We start from the raw sequence: 24,360 nt of genomic DNA, 5'->3' as shown, positions 1-24,360 counted from the left end.
CTATTTACTGTTATCTTCTGGATTAAGTCTATTGTATTTGACTTTTCTTATCATCCATTTTTCATTTCTAGTTGTGATCCACCCAGTGTTCCATACCTTGGCTTTTATCTGACAGATCTGGCGTCCATTGAAGAACAAACATCAGTCATTCGAGAAAGTTCGCTCGTCAATTTCGCTAAAATGAGAATGGTAAGACTGCTATGAGAGATGTTTTTGGCAAAGTTGAACAACGTCCGCGTACTTTTTCCAAAGACATTTTCATTGCTATGAGTGACCACGGGCGTGTCAAAATGTTAATTTTGGAGATTTGCCTCCCCAGCTTACCCTCAAATTTTATCTGTTGGGTCTACATTAATTTCAGTGCATAGTAGTTCATATGAAAAAGGTATAAAGCAAGACAAAAAAACATTATGTTCATCGATTTTACATTTAATAACACATTCTATGCGTTGCTAAGATTCCAATTTTTCCCAGACAAAAGTTTCTCCAACCATCCGAGTTATTTCCACCGCTTTGTTAACCGGCCACAAATAGTATAAGTTTGCATCCAGAGGTATGGAAGATAGTTAGTATCTAGGTGATGAGAGACTGAATAACTTTTTAAAGTTTAGTTTTCAACTAGCCAAAAACCTGCCGCTTTTCTCTGATGAAGTCCTAGTCCTGGTGTAATGAATCTCATTAAATCTCATTTCAGTTATTCTTTCATTCTTTCATCTTTGATTTTAGATTACCAACGTCATCCAAGAAATTCGATTCTATCAAAGCTCCAGTTACATGATCGAAAAGAATGAAAAGGTACGTACAGCGTGAAAGGTTTGAACCATAGATTTATAAAGCCCGAAGGGCTAAATCTAGATGTCGTGCTTTAAGCCATCGCAGGCAAAACAAAAAGTGAATATCGGAAAAAGTATTGTTGCTAAGGTTTTCGAAAACCTGCAAAGCTTCTGATTGGTCAAGCGCTGAATCTTACCTAACCATGGGACACTTTTCAACAAAATTACACCATCTAGCCCTCCGGGCTTTATAAATCTATGGTTTGAACTCTTGCTTTGATAAAGAAAAGGATGGGCAAATGAATATGTTACTTTTAGTACTTTGTTAAGCCATGAACATGGTTTAGAGCCTACAACTTTCAAAGTTCTTGATAACATTTTGAGACCACGTGCTAATCTCTTCCAGGCGAAACTTCTATCATTCTGAGACAATATCTGGTTACACAATATTATCCGTTCTATCTTAAAAGTTTACAGTTTACTCTCCCTAATTCGAACTCGAACGGGGAATCTTATTTGTTCGAATTAGAGGATTTCTTCTTGAAGGGAACTGAAAATAAGTGCAAACTATAGCAAGATTTGAATAATAGAAGTTTGAATGAGCCAATGTACTTTAACAAGCAGCCAATGTATAATGCCGGGGGTATGAAATGAAGCTTCTTTCACACTGTAGAGAAAATTTTAACTGAATTTTATTATTGTAAAACAAACTTGAACATTTCTTTTGACTTTTTCTGACTTACTGTGAGAAGGTGTATACGGACATTTTTTGAAAGATTTATAACTTGATACTAACTTTGTCACCAAGAAACAAGTTTATCCTCGAACTTTCCTCTTTTTTTTCAGATAATGGCATACTTAATGTGCGTCAAACACGTGAAAGACGAGGATCGAATCTACAAATTATCACTCGATCTGGAACGCAAAAATTCACATGCCGCAAATAAGTTGAAATTTGCGTTTCATTTTGGCCAGTGATATTGATGATGAATATAAAAATGAGTTTGAAAAACGTTTATAGTAGCTGGACCACTATAAACGTATTTAACATAGAATTCAAAGATTCCATTGGAAGGAGTAGAGAAAAAGGTACTTTGATGATTGTCATCTTAGACCATGTTCAGACGTTACGGTTCCGTATCGTTCCGAAACGAAACGGTTCCGAAACAAGTGTGAACGTCAAAATTTGAAACGTCAAAAAAGAAGACGTTACAAAGCAAAACAGATCGAAATAGTTTCGCTCCACTTTTTTCATCAGAACGGAACTGCTCCATTTTCTTGCTCCGAAACGTTCCGAAACCAATATGAACATACGCGATCCGTCACGAAAATTATGCCGGAACGATACGAAACCGTAACGTCTGAACATGGTCTAAGCTTCATTGGCCATTTCACGGTAGAATTGAATCATGGGTAACCAGGACTGATCGCGCCTCTATAATGGAACATGTTGGAGTTTTTACAAGCTCTTATTTGATTTGGTTGGTCGTTGACATGTAGGAAAACAATCTTGTTACTTTTTCTAAAGAATGCGTCATTTTTATTACTTCGAATGACCAATTATTAAAGTATCTTATAAAACTCAAGCTCATCTCCCTAAAACGGCTTCCCGTTGGCTAGACATAAAAAACACCAAGATCTTCGACCAACAGAAGATCGTTATCATAGTGCAGTGATCATAATGATTGCCCATGATTTCTTTTCGGCCGTGATTTGGTCTATTGCTTAGAGAACAGAAAACTGTAGTGTTTTTCTTGGTGGTATCAATTAGAGAAAAACTTTAATCAGTTTTGGTGGGTTGGTATTGAGAAACTGTGTACAGTGTGCCCCGATAAAAGTGGAAAAATTTTTATGTAAAGTATGATCCAAATAATTTATGCCAAATTTTAGTCTAGTTGGTATTTTAATCTATTCAATCATCTTGGGAATTGAATATCTATTGATTGAACAGAGAATTTCAATCTTATTTCAATTATTCTAAGCACAGTTAAAAAGACGAGTTTTGAGGATTTTGTTTTATATGAAAAATTTTCCATTTTTTTTGGGACACGCTGTATGTAAAGATCAATGGATATTTCAAAGTGGAATGCTTCCCATGTGAAACAAACTATGAAAAACATAGCTTTCTTTTATAAGAACTAATGTTTTTTTTTTCTGAGCCTCTGTTTTTTTATCTTAAACTATAAGGTTTTTTCTTTTAAAGTTAAAGACTTTAAAGTTACTCGTTAATTATGTTTTTAAATTTTGGAAAAATTCTCGTGTTACTTACGGAAATGTTCTTATAAAAACAAGCGCCTGGTAAGGATCGTAGGGGAAGAGAGTGGTGTCCAAGGGTCAAATAGTGATACGTATATCCGAGTCAAACATTGAATGTGACCCTTATAGAGAATAGAATTGGTGTTCAATGGACCTTAATGATATTTCACTCAGATTTTTCTCGATTTACCAAAAATATTGACTCTATAACGTTTTATAGATAAAATTTGGATTTTCGTGATTTCAGAAGCTTTTTAAAAAGAGTTTGGTTAATATAAGCCTATGGAGAGTTTTGATGTAGGAGGGTACTGGTATCGCTCACACATACCCGGTTGTGCCGATGCAAAGTGCCGGGGGCCTGTGGGGTACCTGGGGTAAGGAAAATTGAATAAACCTCACCCTAATCATTACGTCATGTTGAATATAATAAAAAAGATCAATGACAACAAAATAGAATAATAAAACTTTTATTACATACTTTTACTAACTATGTATCAATATGTTATTGATACTTGTTATTGAGTGCTTAAAATTAATTAATCAATTAATAAAGCTTTTAATTATTCAACATGTCATCGTGATTAGGAAAAGGTTTGATCATAAATTATTGGCATACCTGACTTTGTCAATTTTTAATTTATATTAAAATGAATTAAAAGATTTTGAAATTTTTAAAAAGTATGACAATGTAATAAAAATCTTTAATTAACATATGGATCAAGGTTGAATATTATCTTTCTTACTACACGATGTTTTAGCATTTGCTTGTTAAACCTCTGCTGTCTAATACCTATCAAAGTTCTATTTACACTAGCAAACAGATTACTTGAACATGTACTTTACAAGCAAATGCTAAAGCAATTTCATTTATAGGCACTGTACAAGAACACATAGCTCCATACCACCAATGTATGGCTTATCAACATAAGTTTCACCACCGATATGCCATCGCAAATATGATTTTAAAAGCCGATGACAGTGAGTTGATGATACAGTTGATCCTCTCTGTAATTCGATCTTCAAGGGACCAAGACTTTTCTTTGAATTAGAGAAAAATTCGAATTATAGAGGCTCAATTTGACAGTAGCTAGTTTCCCTCGAGAGGTTTTACTAATTTTAAGTCGCTACACAGAAAGAAGCACTATTTCTTATATTTTTGTGGTTTAGAAACAGTTCTTATAATTTTATTGTTTGAATACACGTAATACACGTGTGTTAATTTCTTCTGTTGCTAAGTGTACCCAGAACTTTATATTTGGTAAAAGCTTAAAAGTGTTGACAAACAGATAACATTTTGTCAGAGCATCAAATACCCAATTAAACTCTGCGAAAGAGTGCTACTAAACGCTCAACGAAACCATAAACGGCATGAAAATTGCACTCCGTCGGAATGCTATTGACCTCTATTTTAACGTAAACGTCGATTTATAATACATTTTCCAACTTAATTTTTCTTTTCCAATGATGCGTTATTTAGATTATATTTTTTTGTTTTTATTCATAAAAACACTTGTTTGTTTTGTATTTTGAAACTTGAAATAGAAAATTTATTACTTTCTATGTGCAAAGAAAACTTGGTCCAGCAAACCTCGTTAACTTTTTCTCGGCGGAGCATTGATTGAGTGAAGTGTATGTCGTTTTTATGTTTATTATCTTGTGGTTAGTTGTTATTATATAAGAAGATACGATACATCACTATTACGGAAATACCTTTAACCCTTTAAGTGCCGATGTCGTATATATACGACATGGGCTATATAGGAGGGCGAAGCCCTCCTGTAATGCCCAGTTTGAGTTAGAAATCGTTATTTTTGGTCGAACTCGTAGGAATTAGATTGTCCTTTATGGTCAAGCAAAAAAAAATTTAAAAGTGAGTCTTTCCAGCGAAATTTTAAGCAAAAAAGTCAAAAAATTGACAAAAATTCACTTTTTTGAGATTCTGACCGTTTTTTGACTATTTTTGGTCAACGAGTGATCCAAGAACCTCCAAATTTGGCCCTGTTTTACTTTATTCTGTCTTCTAGTGAATTGATTTGAAATTTTACCACTGGGCACCTTTTCATCAGTTCAGTCAGGTCCGCGCAGCGGGCCTGTTTGAACTAGCGATTTTTTAAAAAAAACTTAGAAAAAAGGACCCTGGCACTCAAAGGGTTAAGTAACAGGTACGTGCGTTTCTATAATAAACAGTAAACTCTCTCTAATTCGAACCTCTACTATTCGAATATTTCTATAAAACGAACTAAAATATTCTTCCTCTCACTTACAAATTGATATAAAATACTTTATGTAATTCAAATCTTTCTCTAATTCGAAGAAAATCCTTGGTCTCTTGAAGATCGAATTAGAGAGAGTCAACTGTATTATAAATGATCTGTTGTCACTTTGTGTATATAAGAATTCTACTCAGTGATAACTGACATCCAAAACTAAATCTACATTCTTCAGACCCAGTGCGCATACAGGAAGTGTCTGACATGGAATAATTGCAGCTCTGTTGATCAAAAAATACTTTCTGCAAGATCAAGAGTTAAGGAGTCCCTACCGGTCAAGTTCGAGAGGGAAGTGAAATGGACGAACAGTCCCAAGGGTTGATTTCGTATACCAATATCGACCCCTGTCTCCCCTGTCTCACTGATTTTTTTTCAAGGGTAAAGTTATTCCACTCTAAAAGTTTGATCCTTCTATCAAGGGTTTATTATACACTGGATATACAAGTAAAAGACTTTTGCCGATTTCTCGTGTACTAGCTATGCCCGCAGTAATGATATTATTGTTCACTCTCCTTCCCTCATTAAATGTTTTTTCGAAGCATTTTTATTGCATTTCTTATCGAAAACCACTCATCCAATTCCCAAAAGAGACTTAAAACTTTCCTGTGAGAGTCAGATTCTTCCACTTAATTGATAATTATAAGTCGTTATGACGTTTCAAGCTGTGAGAAGCATGCAAAAGACGTGTTGTGTATAAGAAATTGAATGTTGGCACCGGAAATTTTCAAACTTCAACCTCAAAAAAACCACCTTGCCACCACGTGCCTCCAAAGGATTTTCATACCACAGTGGAGCCAAGACACTCAAGTCTTATGTATGCTAATTTCAGCTCTTCTGGGGACAGTCTTGGAAAGATATTTCCAATTGAAAATTTCGTGTCACTATAAGCATTTTGTCTGAATTTCTTGTCTAATGGTGATTTTCTCACACCAGATTTCACAAATGTATCCAGCTTCGTATGCTAGCCTTACTTTCAAACTTTTTTTCTGCAAATGTACAAAAAGAAAACGCAAGAGAACTTTTTAAAAATAAGACGGATAAACATTTTTAAAAAATCAGACATCTTCGAAGCCGCCATGACAGTTGTCCTTTGCGGACAAAGCTAGAACATCAATTGTTTTCTGAAACAATGAAAATACAATGATCGCTCTCCATCGTTTTATGAGTCGTTTATCCAGTGTATAATAAATCTTTGCTTCTATACTCTTTCAGTAAGACTATAGTGTGGGGGGCGTACGGTTTTACGGAATTGCGGAAATCGACCCTTTTTTCTTCGGAATTTCGGAAATCAGGCAAAATTCTGAAATTGTTTCGGTATCGGAAACCCGTGAATTTTTGCTTCGAAATTTCGGTATTATAAAGTTTTTATCCCCTTTTTTCGGAATTCATACATGAAAAATCAAAAATTAGTCAAAACGTGGAAAATACCCAAAAAATCGGTATCGGAATTGCAAGTATTTTTTTACGGAATTTCGGAAATTTTGGCAAAATTGTCCGGTATTTCGGAGATCGCGAACCCCGTACAAGTCCTTGATTTAAAACACATACCCCTATTGATTTCTACCCCTGACTAACTTTATATTTAGTTTATCGTGATTCCAACATTATCCCATCATAAAAGTTAGAAAAATTATTATGTGTGGGTTTTAATCGTTTATTTTGCATCCTATTTCGTAATATTGTAGAGTTCAGACATTCACAACTGATTACTACAGCTAGATGTTAATGTGAAACCTTAAACTTTTCAAACGTTCTGATGAAATATGGAGAGTTTCTCTTGTGAGGACTGCATCACATTTTAAGGGCCTACACATTTTTAGTTTTTATAACAAAAAAACATATAAGAACATAAGGCTTCGATGGTCAAAGTATTAATATTCTACACAATAGACAGCTTCAGGCTTTTAGGCCCTACTCTTCGAAGAGGAGGAGCTTCACGCTCTGAGCGAAGGCAGATATGACGTAGCCTAAGTATTAAAAACAAAAGTCAAGAACATGTTACGGCTTTATGGAGTCTAAAACACCCAACTTCTTAGGAAAATGGACAAAAATTCTCACAAAAAGGTGAGACTAAGAGCATTTTTAGGCTTAAAACACAAAACGTTAAGAATATCCAAAGGCTTCAAACCTTTTTAAAACTCTTATAATAAAAAACGTGTACCTTTCCAATTTTGATCGTGTTACAACCAAGCTGGTTCAACATAATATAGAGTGTTTGTTAGATTAACCTTTGCAATGACAATATGCTGTGATGCTGTGGGGAAACGTGAGCCTAAAAATCCTGTTGCAAATTTTAATCAAAATAAAATCAAGGTAATACTAAGATACTAAAATACTCAACCAGCCCAACAAGTCACAACCAGCCACAATCAGCCACAACCAGCCAGAAAAAAGGTACAACCACCCACAACCACCCATTGGATGTTCTTATAAAAAAACGTGTATCTGTTCTAGACTGAATGATCAAGGCATGGATTTATTATCAAGGTTACTGTCTAAACGACCAAAGTACTAAGGAAGTAAATATCAATTACATTTTCGTTAATCCAACGCCATTACCAAGTTTTGCGGTAAAAGTAATATGAGAAAATTGTTATAAAACCGTTTTACAGTTTTACGAAAACCAAATACGTTAATGAATAATACTTTTTCGGTAATGATTCATTTAATGATTTCTAATAATCATTAGTTACAGGTGGCTATAGATGAGCATGAACATATAAACGACTGGACATCTATCTTTTATTGTCTCTTTGAAGCGAGCTTCGTTGCCGCCTGTATTTCAAAATTGGTATGAAAAATCCGACAATATTCCGTCATAATTTTATTTCCTTGAATTATTTAGGTAAAAGGATTGATAGAGCTTGAACATTACTCCCAATCTACAAAAAATTATTTTCGAATTTTTTCACAAGTTTGTAATATATTTTATCAACATTTTTAACTCTAAAATGCAGAATTTCAACTGCGTGTATACTTTTGAATCCCTTTTGTCACTTCAATAATTTTTTTTATGACTTGAAAAAAATAGCTTGCCAAAGTTTAGAGCCTGTGTCATAAGAATATCGAAATTAGAATGCGACACTTTCTAAAATTATTAGACACTTTTAAGTCAAAATTTAGAAATATTAGTCGAAGTTTTGACAAGCTGACGATGATTTTGCCTCTGTTATCTTTGTTATGATATAGATAAAAGACTTGAGAAGAGTAGAACAACAGAGACTTTAGTCGAAGTTTGACGTTGTTAGCAAGGTACTCCCAAGTGGTATATCATCAAAATCTATTGTTTCATTTTATGTTTTTAACGAGGCGGCAACGAAGCTAGCAGCTTTTTCTACAAAAAGACAAAGGAGATGGATGTCCAGTCGTTTATATGTTCATGAGATGAGTAATCGTGAATTTTCGACAGATCATTATGATCACGATTTGAAATTAGTGTTCTTGGATACCAAATTAGTTACGAAAATGATCGCTCAAGTTCCTATACAGTAGCCTGGAGAAGAAGGATTTCTATATCATCGTCTAAACACCAATAACTCTGCCATGTCGTGAGTACAGGGTAAGCAGTGTCTGATAAGTGTGGAAATCGAAGGTTATATGGAAATTTCCCTATCCTGAGGGTAGCTATCCAGATGATTCTGAGGTTCACTTCTTTCAGGACATTCAGTTTAAAGCCCGATCAAGCCTTAAGCTTTGTGCCGCTTTTAGGACACGGGTTGAATTTAGTGCTTTCTTTTCTTTCAGATGGCATGTTCTTCGAAAGCTGGCGATATAATTCTACTCTCAATCCCGGGGGGGGGGGGTTTAACTAGGCAAAAGGAGGGTATGTGCCGGGTATTTGTTTTTCCTTGATTTAAGTCCCTCTAAAGGGTCCGTTTTGCTCCCTCTAAGGGCCTGGCCGCGACACACACTCGTCATCCCGCAAACCTAGTACCTCCGGGATTTCAATATAGCCATCGAGGTTTTAAACCCGACTATAACGAATAATGGGATTTACGTAAAATTATAAATGAAAAACAGTGATTTTAAGAAATTCCTTAACCGGGGTTTAATATACTAAGATGGAAGGAAGGATGGATACTCCTTGAAACTCCATACATCAAAACCCTCTTCCTACTTGTTTCGTCATAATATACTAACCACACGACTCACGGTTCGACATAGCTGGCGTCGGACAAAACTAAAAGAAATCACGTCTCTAAAAACAGCATATTTTTTATACCAACAGCAATACATGGTGAAAAAGAAATGAAAAACAGCTTTGTCTATTGCAATAAAGCTTTATTTCTTTGCTTTAATAACCTTAATTAATGTCAAGCAGGCCTTGAATAAAAACAAATACCTTTGCCCTATTGTAAACATTTAATGCATTGAAATGCTCCTTATACACTGAATATTTTTACAAGAGGTTTGACGATTGGATTAAAAATCAACCTAAAATTAATTGCATATTGTTTGGAGAAAAATAGATCTTATCCTTTCAAACTAGAAGCTTGCAAAAACTTCTGCAGAGCTTGACACAAAAGGAAATTTATGTCTGCACCCGCCGAGCTTTAAAGCAACATCTAAAAAAATATACTAAATACAGATCGTACCTATATATTGGCCAGTGACTAACCCAACTTCATTTCGTGATAGCGCTGTGCTGACAGGATAGCATCGCGAGTTTTTTCATATCTAATAAGAAGAAAATCTACTTGGTTTTGGCTTATCTAATCGCAGCAAGCTTAGATCGTAATAGTGATTTTGTGTATGTTCATGAAAATTTGATGAAAAAGATTTTATTTGGAAATTTACAATCAAATTCAATTACAATGCCTGGACTAAGAGCTTCTAGAGTCGGTAAGATTATTGTTTACAATTATTCCAATCTCTTCGAATATTTATAATTTGTTTTACTGGTTGTTGACAAGTGGCCTTTAGAAATCCTTATTAAAAATAATTTCCTTTGAGGTTCCTGTAATAGATTTTACAAAATATAAGATCCAGTTTGGCAATTACTGTAGGGAATAAAGTTAATCACTTGCCACACCTCTGTGTCTCAGACCCGTTAGGACCCTAGTCCCACTAGAGACTTGGCCAAAACTTCGTCCCGGTGGGAAAAATGCCCTTTTTTTTCAGCCCCCACTGGAAAATTGACTTTGATTTCATCGCCATTTAAGATTCAATAGAAAAAATTGCACTCCAAAACCATCCCCATTGGAGTTTTTGAGCTCGGAACAATAGAATTTCTATTCCCATTGGGATTATTTCGATAGACATTTTTAACCACACTGTGCGAAGAAGTTCCATTGGGGCTGTGAGATAGGGATGCCTTGCTATTAGATGGGATATCTTAATTAAGTATTTTGATCGGAATTTTCATTTGATTTCCAACGTTTTCAACATACGCTCGTATATATCCTACCTGCTTTCTGAGTTTTAAAAGACGGTTTTTATAAATGCTTAGTGCTCTACATACCATTTCAATGCAGTTGAGAAACCCAATGAAGACCCACTGTTTGCACTGCTGTGCCTTTTACAAAAATTTAAGAAGTTAAAAGTTCAATCTACGCAGTGCTGCTCATTTGTTGTCCATCACGCATTTGAAAATCCTTTCAAAAACGTATTTTTATATAAGAACAAACTATATAAGAACATAAAGGCTTCGATGGCCAAATATTAAGACAAGTTAAGAACATGCTAAGGCTTTGATTACTCCCAAAAGCAGACTTCAAACTTCTTCAGAAAATGGAAAAAAAGTACTTAAAAAATGGCAAAAATTAAAACATGTTAAAGGCTTAAAACTTTTAAAACTTTTGAATTCTTTATGCTCTCAGGCATTGAAAAAAAAACTGATTCGACTTTAAAATCAAGGATCCAAGCTTTGAAGTTTCCTTGGAAATAATTGAAAATTTATAATATTGGGGTGAGACAATAATTTAGAGGTACAAACAATCCACATATATACTTCAAGCCCTGTAAACTCTAGGACGGGAATGCAGCCACTTATTTCCCATTCAAAACGCGTGACCCGCGTGGGTTTTCACTCAAACACCAGATTGAGAGTAAAACCTAAAACCTAAAGTAATCATCATATTTCGAAAAATATACCGCTTAAAAAAAGAAAGGGCTAGATTGAATCCGCCATTTTAGATGCGGCGTAAATGTTAGCATGTTACGGATTTACTTTTACTTGCTTGAGAAAGGTTAAAGATTCCTCTCTAGCACCTTTGAGGCTTTAAACTCAATGTATGTATTCTGCAAGCACAATATCAGAAAAAGAAAGATTGTGAAGCCATACGGAGCGTTGTTTCAACATTCATCTAACGTTATATGGACGTTGTGAACATTAGAAAAACGTTGAAATGACGTTGTGTGCCAGCTGGGAAGCCATACAGAATTAGAACTTGCATACTAAATTGATAAGTGATTAACTACACACTTTAAATATTTGCATAACAATTATATAGTTTATAACAAGCCACATACCCAATAAGTTGTTGTTTAAAATGAGGTAAGCCTACGGCAATATCGGTACATCATCAGCCTATATTCTGAGGCTTTTTTTAGATAGTATAGCCATGATAAAGCCAATATGTTTATTTCAGTTAATTTTATATCCAAAATAATCGATTTAAAACTACTCGTTTTAATGATAACAAACTATATAAGAACATACGGCTAAATGGACTCTAAAGTGCCCAATTTCTTAGGAAATTGCACAAAAATGCTCCTGTCAAGAACATTTTTAGGCTTAAAGCTCAAAAAGTTAAAAACATAGGAGCCATCGCCTTTAGAGTACATACGTGTCATGCGCAGATTAATCAGAATCTGTTCGGATATTTAAATTGAGGAGTCAAATATTGGAGTCGAAATTAGCATTGCTTACCTAGGCTCGGAAACGAAAAAATCACAGGGGCCACAGCTACCCCCTCCCCCTCTGTGGTTGGGCATGTGAGACACATTCTTGCCAACAAGAAGCAGTTGAAGGAGATATAAAGCATCAAAGGACTTTTCAAAAATAATTGCATTGGCAGATTTGATACAACTTTTTATAATTAACATTGCTCGAAAAGCTTCCAAAACATGCTGATATTTCAATGCAATCTATGTTTAGAGCTTGCTAATTACTCATACCATAAAATAATAACAATCACAATTTCATGCTTAGAAGGTCTAATTAAGAATATTTCTCTCTTTTGATACTGGTTATTGACAGATCCATTTTTAAAAATCCTCTTTGCTTTGGCCAGATCGGTTACTTAAAACACCCCTGTGTCACAGCCCCACCAGAAAATTCGGCAAAAATTTCGTCCCAGTGGGAAAATACCCAGAAATTTCAGCCCCACTGGGAAATTGACTTTGATTTCATCCCAAATCGAACTTCAATGTTTAAAAATTGCACTCCAAACCCATCCCAACTGGATTTTTTAACCTTGGAACAATAGAATTTCTATCCCCACCGGGGTTTCAATTGGAGATTTTATCTTCACTGAGTTCCACCAGGGCTTTGAGATAGGGAAGTCTATGCACCACTACACCCCCGTTTCCTTAGTAGTTAAATGAGTCGTATCAGCCAGAAAGAATCCGGTCAAAATTTTCATTATTTTTTTTCATCCCTGCGTTTTTTGTTTTGCTTCCTTTCCTTTCTTTTTTCCTTGCTGCTTTTTTTGTTGACCAGCTCGTGATGCCATTTGTGTTTTGCCACTTGTGTTTTTTTTGGTTTTCTACTTAGGGAGGAATCATTTATTGGCAAAATCAGCTTTTAGTGTGATACGCGTTTTTTATAAAAACAAACTATATAAGAACATAAAATGAAATCAAATATTAGGAATGAAGGCTTTGCCCATCTTTGACTCTAAAACACCCTTTTCATAGGAAAATGGACAAAAATACTAAAGTACTCAATAGATGTTGAGGATAAGAACATGTTCAGAACATCCGAAGCCCGGGGGGGGGGTACTAGGGTTGCGAGCTGACGGGGGGGTGCCACCCGACTTTCGAACTTTGGACCCTTACCGGGACTAAAAAAGAGAAAACCAAGGAAAATTTTGTGTATTTTACGACCCTTAGCGGGACTAATTTGCCCAATTTTGACCAAATTTCGATCTTACAGGGGGTAAAAAATTGAAATTTTCCTATTTTTCCGACCCTTAGTGGGACTGAAATTTGATTTTCTGATTTTTACGACCCTTAGCGGGACTTTGGATGTCCAAAAAAGGTACCCTTAAGGGCGGCACATACCGTACCCTCCATTTGCCTAAGTACCCCCCCCCCCCCCGGGATCCGAAGGCTTTAAAGAATTTTGGATGTTCTTAAAAAACCGTGTAGCGTATGAATAGACACGGTGACCACAAACCCTTTCACCAGAGAATATCTATAAAAGCTGGTTCAAAATTGTGTCCAGTCTTGTATGTGAGAGTGCTTTTTTAAAACATCAAAATGAATTAGTAATAGTTTGAATCATGCATGGTTGTTACAAATTTCCGGGGAGGGGGGCACTCATATGGTCCAACCCACGGCATGTGCTGCCCTTAAGGGTAGGTTTTTTGAGACCCTCAAGGATGTACTTCTGATTCGTTTTGAATGTTAGGTCGATATCTCAGGCTCATTTTCATGTGTCTTCAGCAAATTAAGATATGCAGTCGAACTGCACTGTAAGAGTGAGAAACGTTCGGTAAAATGCACCGTAAGGGTACATTTTCACTGCTCAGGGCCTATGTACTCTATGGGTCCGATTTTGATAGCCATTTTTTGGCAGCACATGCCGTCGTTAAGAAATTCAGTGCCCCCAGGTACAAATCCCTAACTTGATTCTGCTATATACTTGTACAGGTTAGTTTTAAAGCTAACCTGTTATACAGTAAACGTGTAATCATTAATGACTCATTCTATTTTTGGACGATAATTCAACTATCTCTAGACTAAATTTATCTTTCTTGAAACCTCCCCACGAGACATTCAAGATTGGTTTTGAGTTACGTAATAGGGGTACCATTATGAATATTTAAAAGTAGGTTTTAAAGAGCACATAACATTATGACGTAAAAGATTAGACCTTTAGGGGTCAATTAGCCAAAACAATGTAATTAATTATCGTAATTTTTTCTCAGGTTGTTTGCTTTTATAGAACATCAGTCATTTGATTAAGTACTTTATAGAATGATAATTACGTTAGAAATGAAAATTGAAAGTATAATGACTCCCCCGGAGACAAGGGGTCTTTTTTCAAGGGTTTTTTAATTCTTTCTTCTTTTTTTCGGACTACGCTGTTCTGTACCCCTAGTATATTATTAGCTTTGGCTGCTTCACTTAAACTCTTCTTTAAAGAATATTATGTTACGTGAATCGTGTTACGATATCCTTGTAATTCATGATATGCACCATTGCAAATGTCTTCTGACATTACATCACGGATCCAATAGTTGAATGGTTCTAAGTGACGTAAAATCATTCAATCTGTCATTTTCAACCAATCAGTTGTTGGGTCCGTGGAAGACATTGCAATGGTGCATATCATGAATATAGGACTTTCAGAAGTCATTCGGCTTACCTATGTAGGAACTAACTGAAATGTCAGGAGAAATAAGATTCGAACTTTGAGCCCCTGTTTTTGGACATCTGCCCCCATTGGTCTACTTTGCGCCTGAACTGGACGTATTAATTTCTTTTCTTTTTTTCAATTATTGAAATTGTGAAAGTTAGCACAACTTGAAGAAGCAATCAATTTACATTTTACAGTTTTAAGACACGTGGAATGTTGGAGAGGAAACTCACAAAATCCTTTCGCTATTTCTTTTGAAATTTTCCCACCAGTTCAGACCAGAAATACATTTTACTTCAAACAAAGCTCTTTCTTTAACAAAAGCGTTTTTCCGTACTTATACCCGGACTTTTTTGTATACTCCAGCAGGAAGTTCCTTTAAGCACTAATTGCTTATGGCATGGAACACAATAGCTTTTAATGATGTTGGCTGAATTTCTTTATTGTCCTGTTTTACACGTTTTTTATAAGAAAATTCAAAATTTTGAAGCCTTCGGACGTTTTTTACTTTTTGAATTTTGAGATTTAAGTCTAAAAAATTTTCTCCAAGTGTTCTTATTTCCACAATTATTTGGGTATTTTTGTCCATTTGCCTAAGAAATCAGGCGTTACAGAATCAACAAAGCCTAAAAGGTTCTTAACTTGTTTTGGCCATCGAAGCCTTATGTTCTTATATAAGAAATAAAATGTAATGACTAAAGCATGGCATACATCAATTAATATGGTGTATGTTTTCTATATAAAACAAAGCCATTAGGAGCCTATTAAGTTTAGTCGCTGCATTGATCCTTCAAGGAAAAGAGTTCGAAATATTTCAAATGCGAAAAATTGCATCGCAACTGCTAAATAATTTTTACGACACTAACCAACAAAAGTGGAGCTGAATAATTGACAGGAGATTTATTTATTGGAAAATTTTCATTGAAACGTTGAAAGAAGAACAGAGATATAATATTTTAATGGGAATTGTTGCTAATTAGAAAAAAAACAAGTGTTGATCTAGAGGAACATTTCAAAGAACTCAAAGCTTATACTGAAGAAAGAATTATTCTCTAAAAAGCAATAAACATTGAACAATAACGGGAACCAGAAAAGCACCAGCAGCCAAACAAAACTTTTTATACTCTTGCTAGAAACAATATCTTGGTTGTTACATCCTCTCTACATTCGCAACAGCAATATGTCTTATCTTGGTTCTCGTTTAGCTGACCATTTCACGTTGAGCACAATGTCGATGAAAAGATTGAAAGGCAAATTCCGTTTAAGCAGCACCACATCACTACCAGCTACTGTTGTATTGGTAAGTCCGTCATTTCATTCTTTTATTACCTTTTGCTTTTATTTTTGTTTCTAGACCGATGGGTTATGCCTAATGAAATAGAAGCCCGAAGGACTAGACTCAAATCTCCCAGGATGAATTTGAAGCCAACAAATCCTACCTTAGTTGTGCAGCTTAGCAAAAATACGGCACGTTTTTAAGGCCTCACTTTTTCTTGCCAGAGAAAGCTTAGAGATTCGCTTCTAGTCCTTCAGGCTTTTACTTCATTGGTTATGCTGGCTCGAACTTATTAAATGTATTGGGGTCCTAGATGGGACTGAAGTCCCAAAGCATTTTAACCGTTATAAGAGGGTCTTCAATTTTGCTTTTAAATAATTTCACTTTGGCGTTAACTTTTTTTCCTATTAAATAGACGAATACATTTTGTGTTAGTTTGGGGCAAACCTCAGTCAAAATAATATGTGCTTGTTTTTACGGAAGTGAGGCTGTAGGCATGCAGAAACTGCTTCAAAACCACATGTAATTAATGACAAATTAATGACGTTTCCAATGGAATTATACAACCAAACAGAATTACTTTTTGACGTTCGTATATGAACATGGCCTTGTACTACTTTCTTATTCCGCTGTTAAGTGATTCTTAGAATCTAAATTCAAAAATTTATATCATCACGGGCTGTTTCATTATGTTTTATGTCCTTACTTAGTGATCTTAAATGTTTGTTTTGAAAACGTTCAAGTCTCCAGTAAAAACCATTGCGAGAAAACCTCATATCACAGCAGCGACCCTTTAGCTCAATTAACAAGCCCCCCCCTAATACTCGGAAGCGTTCTGATATTTTTGCCACCGCAATTTGAAATCACTTCTTGTTTAGTTCCGTGAAATCTTACATCCGCGCGCGTGCTTTCCTGTGCGCTATTGGTCGGTTCCTTGTAGAAAAAACTCTTTGGCACCAAGGCAAAATTGTGACATATCCATGATAGTAAACAATTTTTTTGTCAATTTTTGTTTGAAAGGTTGCGATGAATCGTTCTGTCTTTTGTAGAAGATATAAGATATGTTTTGCACTTATTGTCTTTTTTTCCGTGTTAGAAAATCCCTGTCATACTTTGTTATCGTTTTTTTAACGGTTTCGGAGAAGTTTGGAAACTAGCTTATGTATACTGAATCTGCGCTATTTGAAACATATGTAAACATAAGTCTTTTGATATTTTTATGTGAATTTGGTGTAATTTGGGTGAAAACAAAGTTGATATTACTTTGTATGCCAGATACAGTAAGATAAAATGGTTAAGTTGCTTTCTGTTCTCGTAGAGTGGTCATAAAAATTTGGGAACATGGGATTACTTGCTATCTGACTGAGCTTCTGCTATTTAAACCCAGTAGTCTTTCAAAAATATGAATACACGGGTTGCAAAATTATATCAGTGCAGTCAAGAACATGATTACTCGGTAAAGTTCATGTGATTTTATTCCCATGTTACTTGCTATACAACTTACAGCTGATAACTTTATTAGTGATCAATATATTCGAACCAATCAGAAATAAATGTCATATAACAAGCACATAAAAATTTCGTGTAAAAGCGTGATTTGTCTTCAGACTTTAATTTTGCAACCTGTGTATGACCCAATTCCTTCTATTACGTTTTTTTTCTCTAAACTTCGACGCGGTATAATAATGTCACACAGGTTCCCCTAGTGACTTATTCCTTAAAAGATTACAATGTCAAGTATATTTGTAAAAGCTCCTTCTTGTCTCGAAAGTTTATCCTGACATAATGTTGACTAAATAAATAAACGTCCAACACTTTCTTCTCCCTTGTTTTGCTTGTTTATGATAAATATGGACGTGTTTTGTAATTTTATTGGGCTTTTAGTGATGTATAGACGCAACTATTGAAAGTTTGGTTTTGAGTGATTTGGCTGAGATTAGAATTATATTCTGGCATTTTTCTTCTTAAAGTCTGTCCAGATATAATTGGCAGTGGAAACAAGAATGCCTGTAACTTTTGATAGTCAAATATATTTATGGAAATTATTTTTGCTAACACACATTTTATTTAAAAGAACTAATTTTCAAATGTTAAACTTTGAATACTTGCTGTCACCTCAATACTGTTGTTTTTCGAATGGAATTTTCACAGAATGCAGCTTGAATATTTATTTACTAATACCAGTAATAATTTTTCAGAATAATCAGGAAGGCATTTCGAGGCACTCAATTTTCTTCAAGTTCTTAAAGCACTGTCATTCTGACGTTCTAGTACTTTTAAATCAAGAGCCTTTTATTTTACTTTGATGTTATGAATGCGTGAATGATCAAGAGATTTGCGTTTATGAGCAAAATTACGAGGGAGTTTTTTAAAAGTCAAATCAAGTTAACAATGGAAATTGTCACTGAACCATAAAAAAATTCGTTCCTACGACATAGATAGAACAACAGAAATTCAGCTGTACTCATTCCAGCCGCGGCTTTCTTATACTATGGTTGAATTAACGGTTTTTACTCGCCAATATATAGGAGCCCCCCCCCCCAGCGGACCTTTACTTCCCGCAATCACGCAATTTTTTTCCCAAATTCACGCATTCGCGCAATGTTTTTTGCAATTTTTGTTTTCGCGAAGTTTTTTTCATTTTCACTCATTCGCGCAGGTGAAAAAGCCCATTCACGCATTCACGCAAACCACCGGGGGCCATATAGCGATGTTTGTATCTGTCAGTCATAATCTCCACCTGGGCATGAAATCTTTATTGGCTGTACATGGAATCATCAGACCGGACCGATCTGAAGTGTGAAATGACTTGCTCAAGGGAGGTGTTTTATTTGTGAAAACGCTCGAAAGTATCTCGGCTTGTTTCTTCTTCAATTAATCATGACAAAAAGCTTTTTGAGCTTATATATCAATAGATTGAATTCGACCACAAAATATAGAACCAGAAAACTTTTAAGGGGGAGAAAGGTCTAGTTCAGAGGATGTCTTGTAAAACTTTGAGTCTTTTGAGTCTTAACATGCAGAACTCTGAATCATGCTTAGATTCCTGTCAGATAAATTTCATGAATCTTGGAAAATATCAACGTTGTTTTGGCAAGATTTGATAAAGAATCTTACTTATAATAGTCACTATATTGTATGTCAAAATGGCTGACTTCTCAATCAAGACCTCAACATCTCAAGAAAGTCTTACATACACGTTTCTTTTATAAGGACATCCAAAATTGTTGAAGCCTTCAGATGTTCTTAACTTTTTAAGTTATAGGTCTATGTTCTTATTTTCGCCATTTTCTGAGCCTTTTTGTGCACTTCCCTAAAAAAACGAATGTTTTTGAGTGACAAAGCCCTAAAATGCTGTTCTTAACTTGTTCTTAACATTTTTGCCATCGAAGCCTTATGTTCTTATATAGTTTGTTCTTATAAAAAAACGTGTAGTCATCAAAGTAGATGTTGAAAGTCAAATCGTTATAAAGCCACTTCAAAAAAATTGAAATTGAAATCCTGTCAACTGACGATTCTGCTGTTTTCATGTCAAAATTTTCAGTATAAGCTTTTTGATCAGATGACTCATATTGTAATAATATTACTTGGAAAAGGACAATGATCACATATAAGATCAGGAAAAATTATATCGAATTGTAGCATGTAGCACTTTTGAGGACGGTAAAGTGATTGAAGCGATTTGGAATAGCCCGCAGTTTTGACCCGCCAAATTGAGGGTGGTAAGAACCTTACCGCCTTCGTCGCAGAAAAAACACACATACATAAACTCGGTAATGTATGAGTTAAAAGAATATATCGTAGTTAAAACTAAGGATAACCTGGATTATTATTTTGATTGCACAGGTGTCCGCTTGCGCTGCCGAAGAGTGTGCTGAATGCAGTTTTTTGTTTTATTTTGCATGTCTAAATGTGTCTGTGTTTTAATGTCTGATCTGATGATTTTTCTGATCCTTGTTGGAAGTCGTCTTGGCAGCATACCAGGAAAACCTTGTTTTCTAATAAGTATCGATATAATGCTTTCACAAATATTTCAAGAAAGACGTAGCTATGTCTGGATTTGTGCGTGTGGTGTATTTTTCGTTCGTGAAAAAATTCTATATCTTGGCTTTGAATGGACCGCCTTACGGTAAAGTTATACTCTCCAAAAAGATAAGGTTTTCATGATGATATGCCTGTAAACGTTGTAGAATTTTACAGTATAGTAATTTGGATTTAAGAACATTTTCATTCTCCAAAATAAATTCTATCTACTGTAATGTATTGTGTGTTTTTGTTTTGACAATAACAGGACATTTTTCAGGAGAGGGTTATCAAATGAAGATTTGTAAAATCGGTCTAAGTGGATAATACCCTACTTGGAATTTAACTCTAATTCAATATTGATCTTATAGTGATCGGATATAAAACGATAAGTTATTATCATTTGCTAAAATCTTTTCACTTTATGACGTCATGACACCTTAAAGGAGGTATCAAAATTACTCAATATCAAAAATTTGTTGTTTTGATGAGTTTTGTTCCTTTTTAATACGTCGGTGCTCCCATATGTCTGACTTGTAAAAAAACCACAATATTGAAAAAAATTCCTCTCGACGGTAGAGAGTTTTTACCGTAATCTTGTTTCAGAGCTTTATTATACAAGACACTCCATTACAGAGCTTCAAATTAGATCTCAAAAATTGTTATAAATTTGTGACGCGAAAATACGAAAACAAAATCAAATTGAAATTTTCAGCTGCAATCACAGGTGAACAAGATTTAGATATTTTGACGATTGAAATTGACACATTAATTATCCGAGACATAAATTTAAGTCTGTTTATTAAAGTGTTGAGGCGAAAGATGCAACATGAAAAGTTTTTCTTTGTCAAGATGAAATTGTTGAAATACAAAACTTGTGGTACAGTCCAATGCATGATGGTAAAAATGTTTTCTTGCTATTTTTCATTTGATTTGATCCTGAATTTCAATAACTTTTGGAGCATTCTTTGGCCTGTGAGAATGTAAAATAATTATCATCTAAATGTTGGTAGAATTTGCTAGGTTCCCCCTTTTTAATAATGGTGGTAATTCCTTTTTAAAATTCGGAAACAGTATTGGGCTATTCCAGAAAAAGTCTACACCCCCTATATTGAGCTTGAGGAGGTATGACGTAGAGGATGTTCTAAAAAAACAAAAAATCTAGGGTGGTCAGTAAAATGAGGTGGAAAATCCAGGGTGGTCAGTAAAACGAGGTCGAAAATCCAAGAGATCCTGAAAAATTAAAAAAGACCAAAGGAGACCTCCTCATTATAGGGGGTACAAATCTTTTTCAAGAATAGCCCATTGAATGCTTATCTAGCAAAAATAAAATTTCTACTTTAGTAATCTGCTCTGTTCACTCGAACTACCCTGCCTTTCTCACAGTCCTAGGAGATTCTTCCATAAAAAAAACCAAAGTTGACCCTGTCTTTCACTAACGAGTTAATGTACGTATGTTTTTCTGCGACGGAGACGGTAATGTTTTAATTTTTCTACATCCTGACTGACTGATACGACGGTAAATCAGCACTTTTACCGTCCTCAATTTCACGGGTCAGATCTGCAAGTTATTTCAAATCGCTTCAGTCACTCTATTGTCCTCAAAAATGCAATACATAAACTTGCTATTCATGATATTCATGACGTAATCTTTTATACGGAAGCACCCGAGACAACTCGGAACTAGTGGCAAAATAACAAAAGACTAGTGGTAAATTTTGCCACTAGTTCCGGATTATTTTGTGTGCTTCCGTATAAAAGATTACATCATGAATATCATGAATTGACTCAGATAGGGGTGTATTTAAGAGTGGTAAAGTGACTTTTTCAGATCCACAACTGTTATAATGCCTTTCCTTCGTATTATTGACTTAAGGATGCAGCCTTGTCGATATTTAATTTGTTTACTCTTATTGACAGTTAGATGACCTTCAGTGGTGCCAAAATCAACAAAAATATTGACTACCGCCTAAAAAGTAATATAACGCCACTTAAAAAAAAGTAAAACTCATCAACTATCTGCATTTATATTATACTGTCAAAATAAAGTTTTTGTATGTCTCTCTAGTGCTGGAAGTCAGTCTTTGAAATATTGTTTTTTATGTTTTTTTTTTGCTGATTACGGAAACTGAATTTTTGTTTTAGGGTTTGAGTTTTAGAGCCCCTCGTTTGGAAGCGCTTGCTAAACTTTTAAAGTGTGGGTGGTCAGTCATTTCAATATTGGTTGTTTTTTTTGTGGATGGTGACTGCAGCTGAATATCGGTTTTGTGTTTTATGGCTTTTTTAAGAGTTTTGGATGTAACGGCCCAAGTTATCTTAACTCAAATCGCAATAGGAATTCGAATTCTTTGGAAATTGATGTGCCGATAATAGAGCAGTGAAAATGTGAAATGCTGTCTTTACGTTAAGACATTATCCTTTTAGTATACATTCATAATACCATTGCAATATGCTCGTGGGAGAATAGATATCTCCATAACGACATAAATTTTTGATTAATTACAATTAGTCATAATATGAATCCGAGAGACTTGTGGTTTATATACAACAATGGGAAAGGCATATTCAACTGTATATTATTTTATTTTATTTGTTCTTTATTTAACGTTGGTAATAAAAAATAGTTACAAGTACTAATTAAATCCAACATGACATTCGAATATTTACTATATAGTAAATAATATTTTAAAATTTAAAAATACTAGAATATAGAACAGAGTTTGCATGAACAATAGATTTTGGCCTTGATAATTTTTCTTTTAAATTCAGCCAAAGATTCAATAGTTTTGAATTCTAACGGTAGTCAAATCTTTGTTAGCTTAACATTACTCTAAATGACTATTCAAGCACCCTATCTCACAGGCCCGGTGGAACTTTTTCCTCATTGGAGATAAAAATTCCTCTTGAAATCCCGATGGGGATAGATCTCCAAGGATGTTCCAAGGTTAAAAAATTCAGCGAGGATGGTTTTTCTAAATATTAAATTTTGGATGGGGATAAAATCAAAGTCAATTTCCCAGTGGGGCTGAAACTCCAGGGTCTTTTCCCACCGGAAGGAAGGAACATAAACTCGCTGATATCTTCAAAGAATGCAGATTTTGCTTGATGACAGCTAAGCCTGCTACATCTCAATAGACCTTTTCATAAATTACGTTACAAATATCACTTTTATTAAAATTACTTTCTATTCATAAAAAAAGATCATTTAATGTCTCAAGGGACGTAATCACCATGGTAATTGTTTGGATACGAGGCAGGCGATGTTTTTGACGTCATTTTAATGAAAAGGTCAATTGAGTTGTCATATGAGGTGCCTTTCCAATCAATTTTATTGCATTATTAAGAAAAAATCTCGCACATAAAAAAGGAAAAAGTTCATTTGTTTATAATCAGCCTCGAAGACATGCTATTTCAATTATAATTCATTGTATTATACAAATTCATTTTACACATGTATGTATAATGTCGTAATACAAGAACATGAAATGAATATACTGCTGGTATTATAAAATAGACAGAGAATAGAGAACAGAGAAAAAATAGACAAATCCAATAGTCTACTTGTTTGATATGCAGCTTTTCAATGTGTTTGTATGTGATGCCGTTTTTTGATTGTGGTATTTTGGTGTTGTATCATGTGTTCTTCTTGAGTCTGATCCGCTAATCGTTAGATTTTGAAAATAAATTTTGGAAATTTAGGAATTTTCTGGAAGCTTGCAATAGTTGTTGAATTTATACATTTAAATTTATTGGTTGTGAAAATTTGGGATGTGTTCTTATTGACTTAAAGCAGCTTAGTTGGAGTTACGAGATCCTTCGCCATAAACTTATAGTTCATCCACTATCATCTTGACATTGTCGGTAAAAAAACATTCTTCAGATGATGGTGACGGAATAAACATTGTTTGCTAACTATTGTTATTCTTTTCATGTTTTATATTTTTTATGGCTTTAGAGCTTTAGAAACGGTCGAAATTCTGTCTTGCCTTGGCAAAAAGTCGGCAACAATTCAATTGGTTTAAAGCAATTCTTTTGACAGCAAGGCAGTGATTTATTCCTAGTTTTTCCAATACAAGCAAAGATTTATGATCGCCTACTTATATCGGCTGGAGGCAAGCAAAGTTAAGCTGTCTAAATTGGACACTGCATCTCCACAGGCCCGGCGGAAGCGGGGAGACTGGGGAGACTTCAGCCTCCCCACTTTTGAGCAAATGAGATTTTTTTTCTCAAATTTCT

At 34.8% G+C, this 24,360-nt stretch overlaps 2 protein-coding genes across 3 annotated transcripts in view; both read left to right on the top strand.

Moving 5' to 3' along the window:
- Nucleotides 1–3,470, top strand: part of LOC136819026 (ras-specific guanine nucleotide-releasing factor 2-like) — an 89,195-nt gene extending 85,725 nt beyond the window's left edge. The window contains exons 28-30 of the mRNA XM_067075183.1: nucleotides 72–189; nucleotides 727–795; nucleotides 1,620–3,470. Of these exons, the coding sequence (XP_066931284.1) occupies nucleotides 72–189; nucleotides 727–795; nucleotides 1,620–1,751 (319 nt within the window). The 3' untranslated portion in view covers nucleotides 1,752–3,470. The remainder of the gene's footprint in view (nucleotides 1–71; nucleotides 190–726; nucleotides 796–1,619) is intronic.
- A 6,604-nt stretch (nucleotides 3,471–10,074) lies between these two features.
- LOC136819030 (ankycorbin-like) overlaps nucleotides 10,075–24,360 on the top strand; it is a 32,398-nt gene continuing 18,112 nt past the window's right edge. Inside the window, exons 1-2 of one of the 2 annotated variants that reach the window (XM_067075189.1) lie at nucleotides 10,075–10,141; nucleotides 16,031–16,125. In XM_067075189.1, coding sequence (XP_066931290.1) covers nucleotides 10,114–10,141; nucleotides 16,031–16,125 — 123 coding nt within the window. In that variant the 5' untranslated portion in view covers nucleotides 10,075–10,113. Of the gene's footprint in view, nucleotides 10,142–16,030; nucleotides 16,126–20,834; nucleotides 21,025–24,360 lie in introns of those variants that run through there. The other variant, XM_067075191.1, reaches the window with a different exon arrangement.

The sequence above is a fragment of the Clytia hemisphaerica genome, unplaced genomic scaffold, assembly GCF_902728285.1.
Source record: "Clytia hemisphaerica strain Z4C2 unplaced genomic scaffold, Clytia hemisphaerica genome assembly, whole genome shotgun sequence".
Taxonomy (NCBI): Eukaryota; Metazoa; Cnidaria; class Hydrozoa; order Leptothecata; family Clytiidae; genus Clytia; species Clytia hemisphaerica.
The sequence above is the reverse complement of the archived record's forward strand: the minus strand, read 5'-3'. Positions and strand labels throughout refer to the sequence as shown.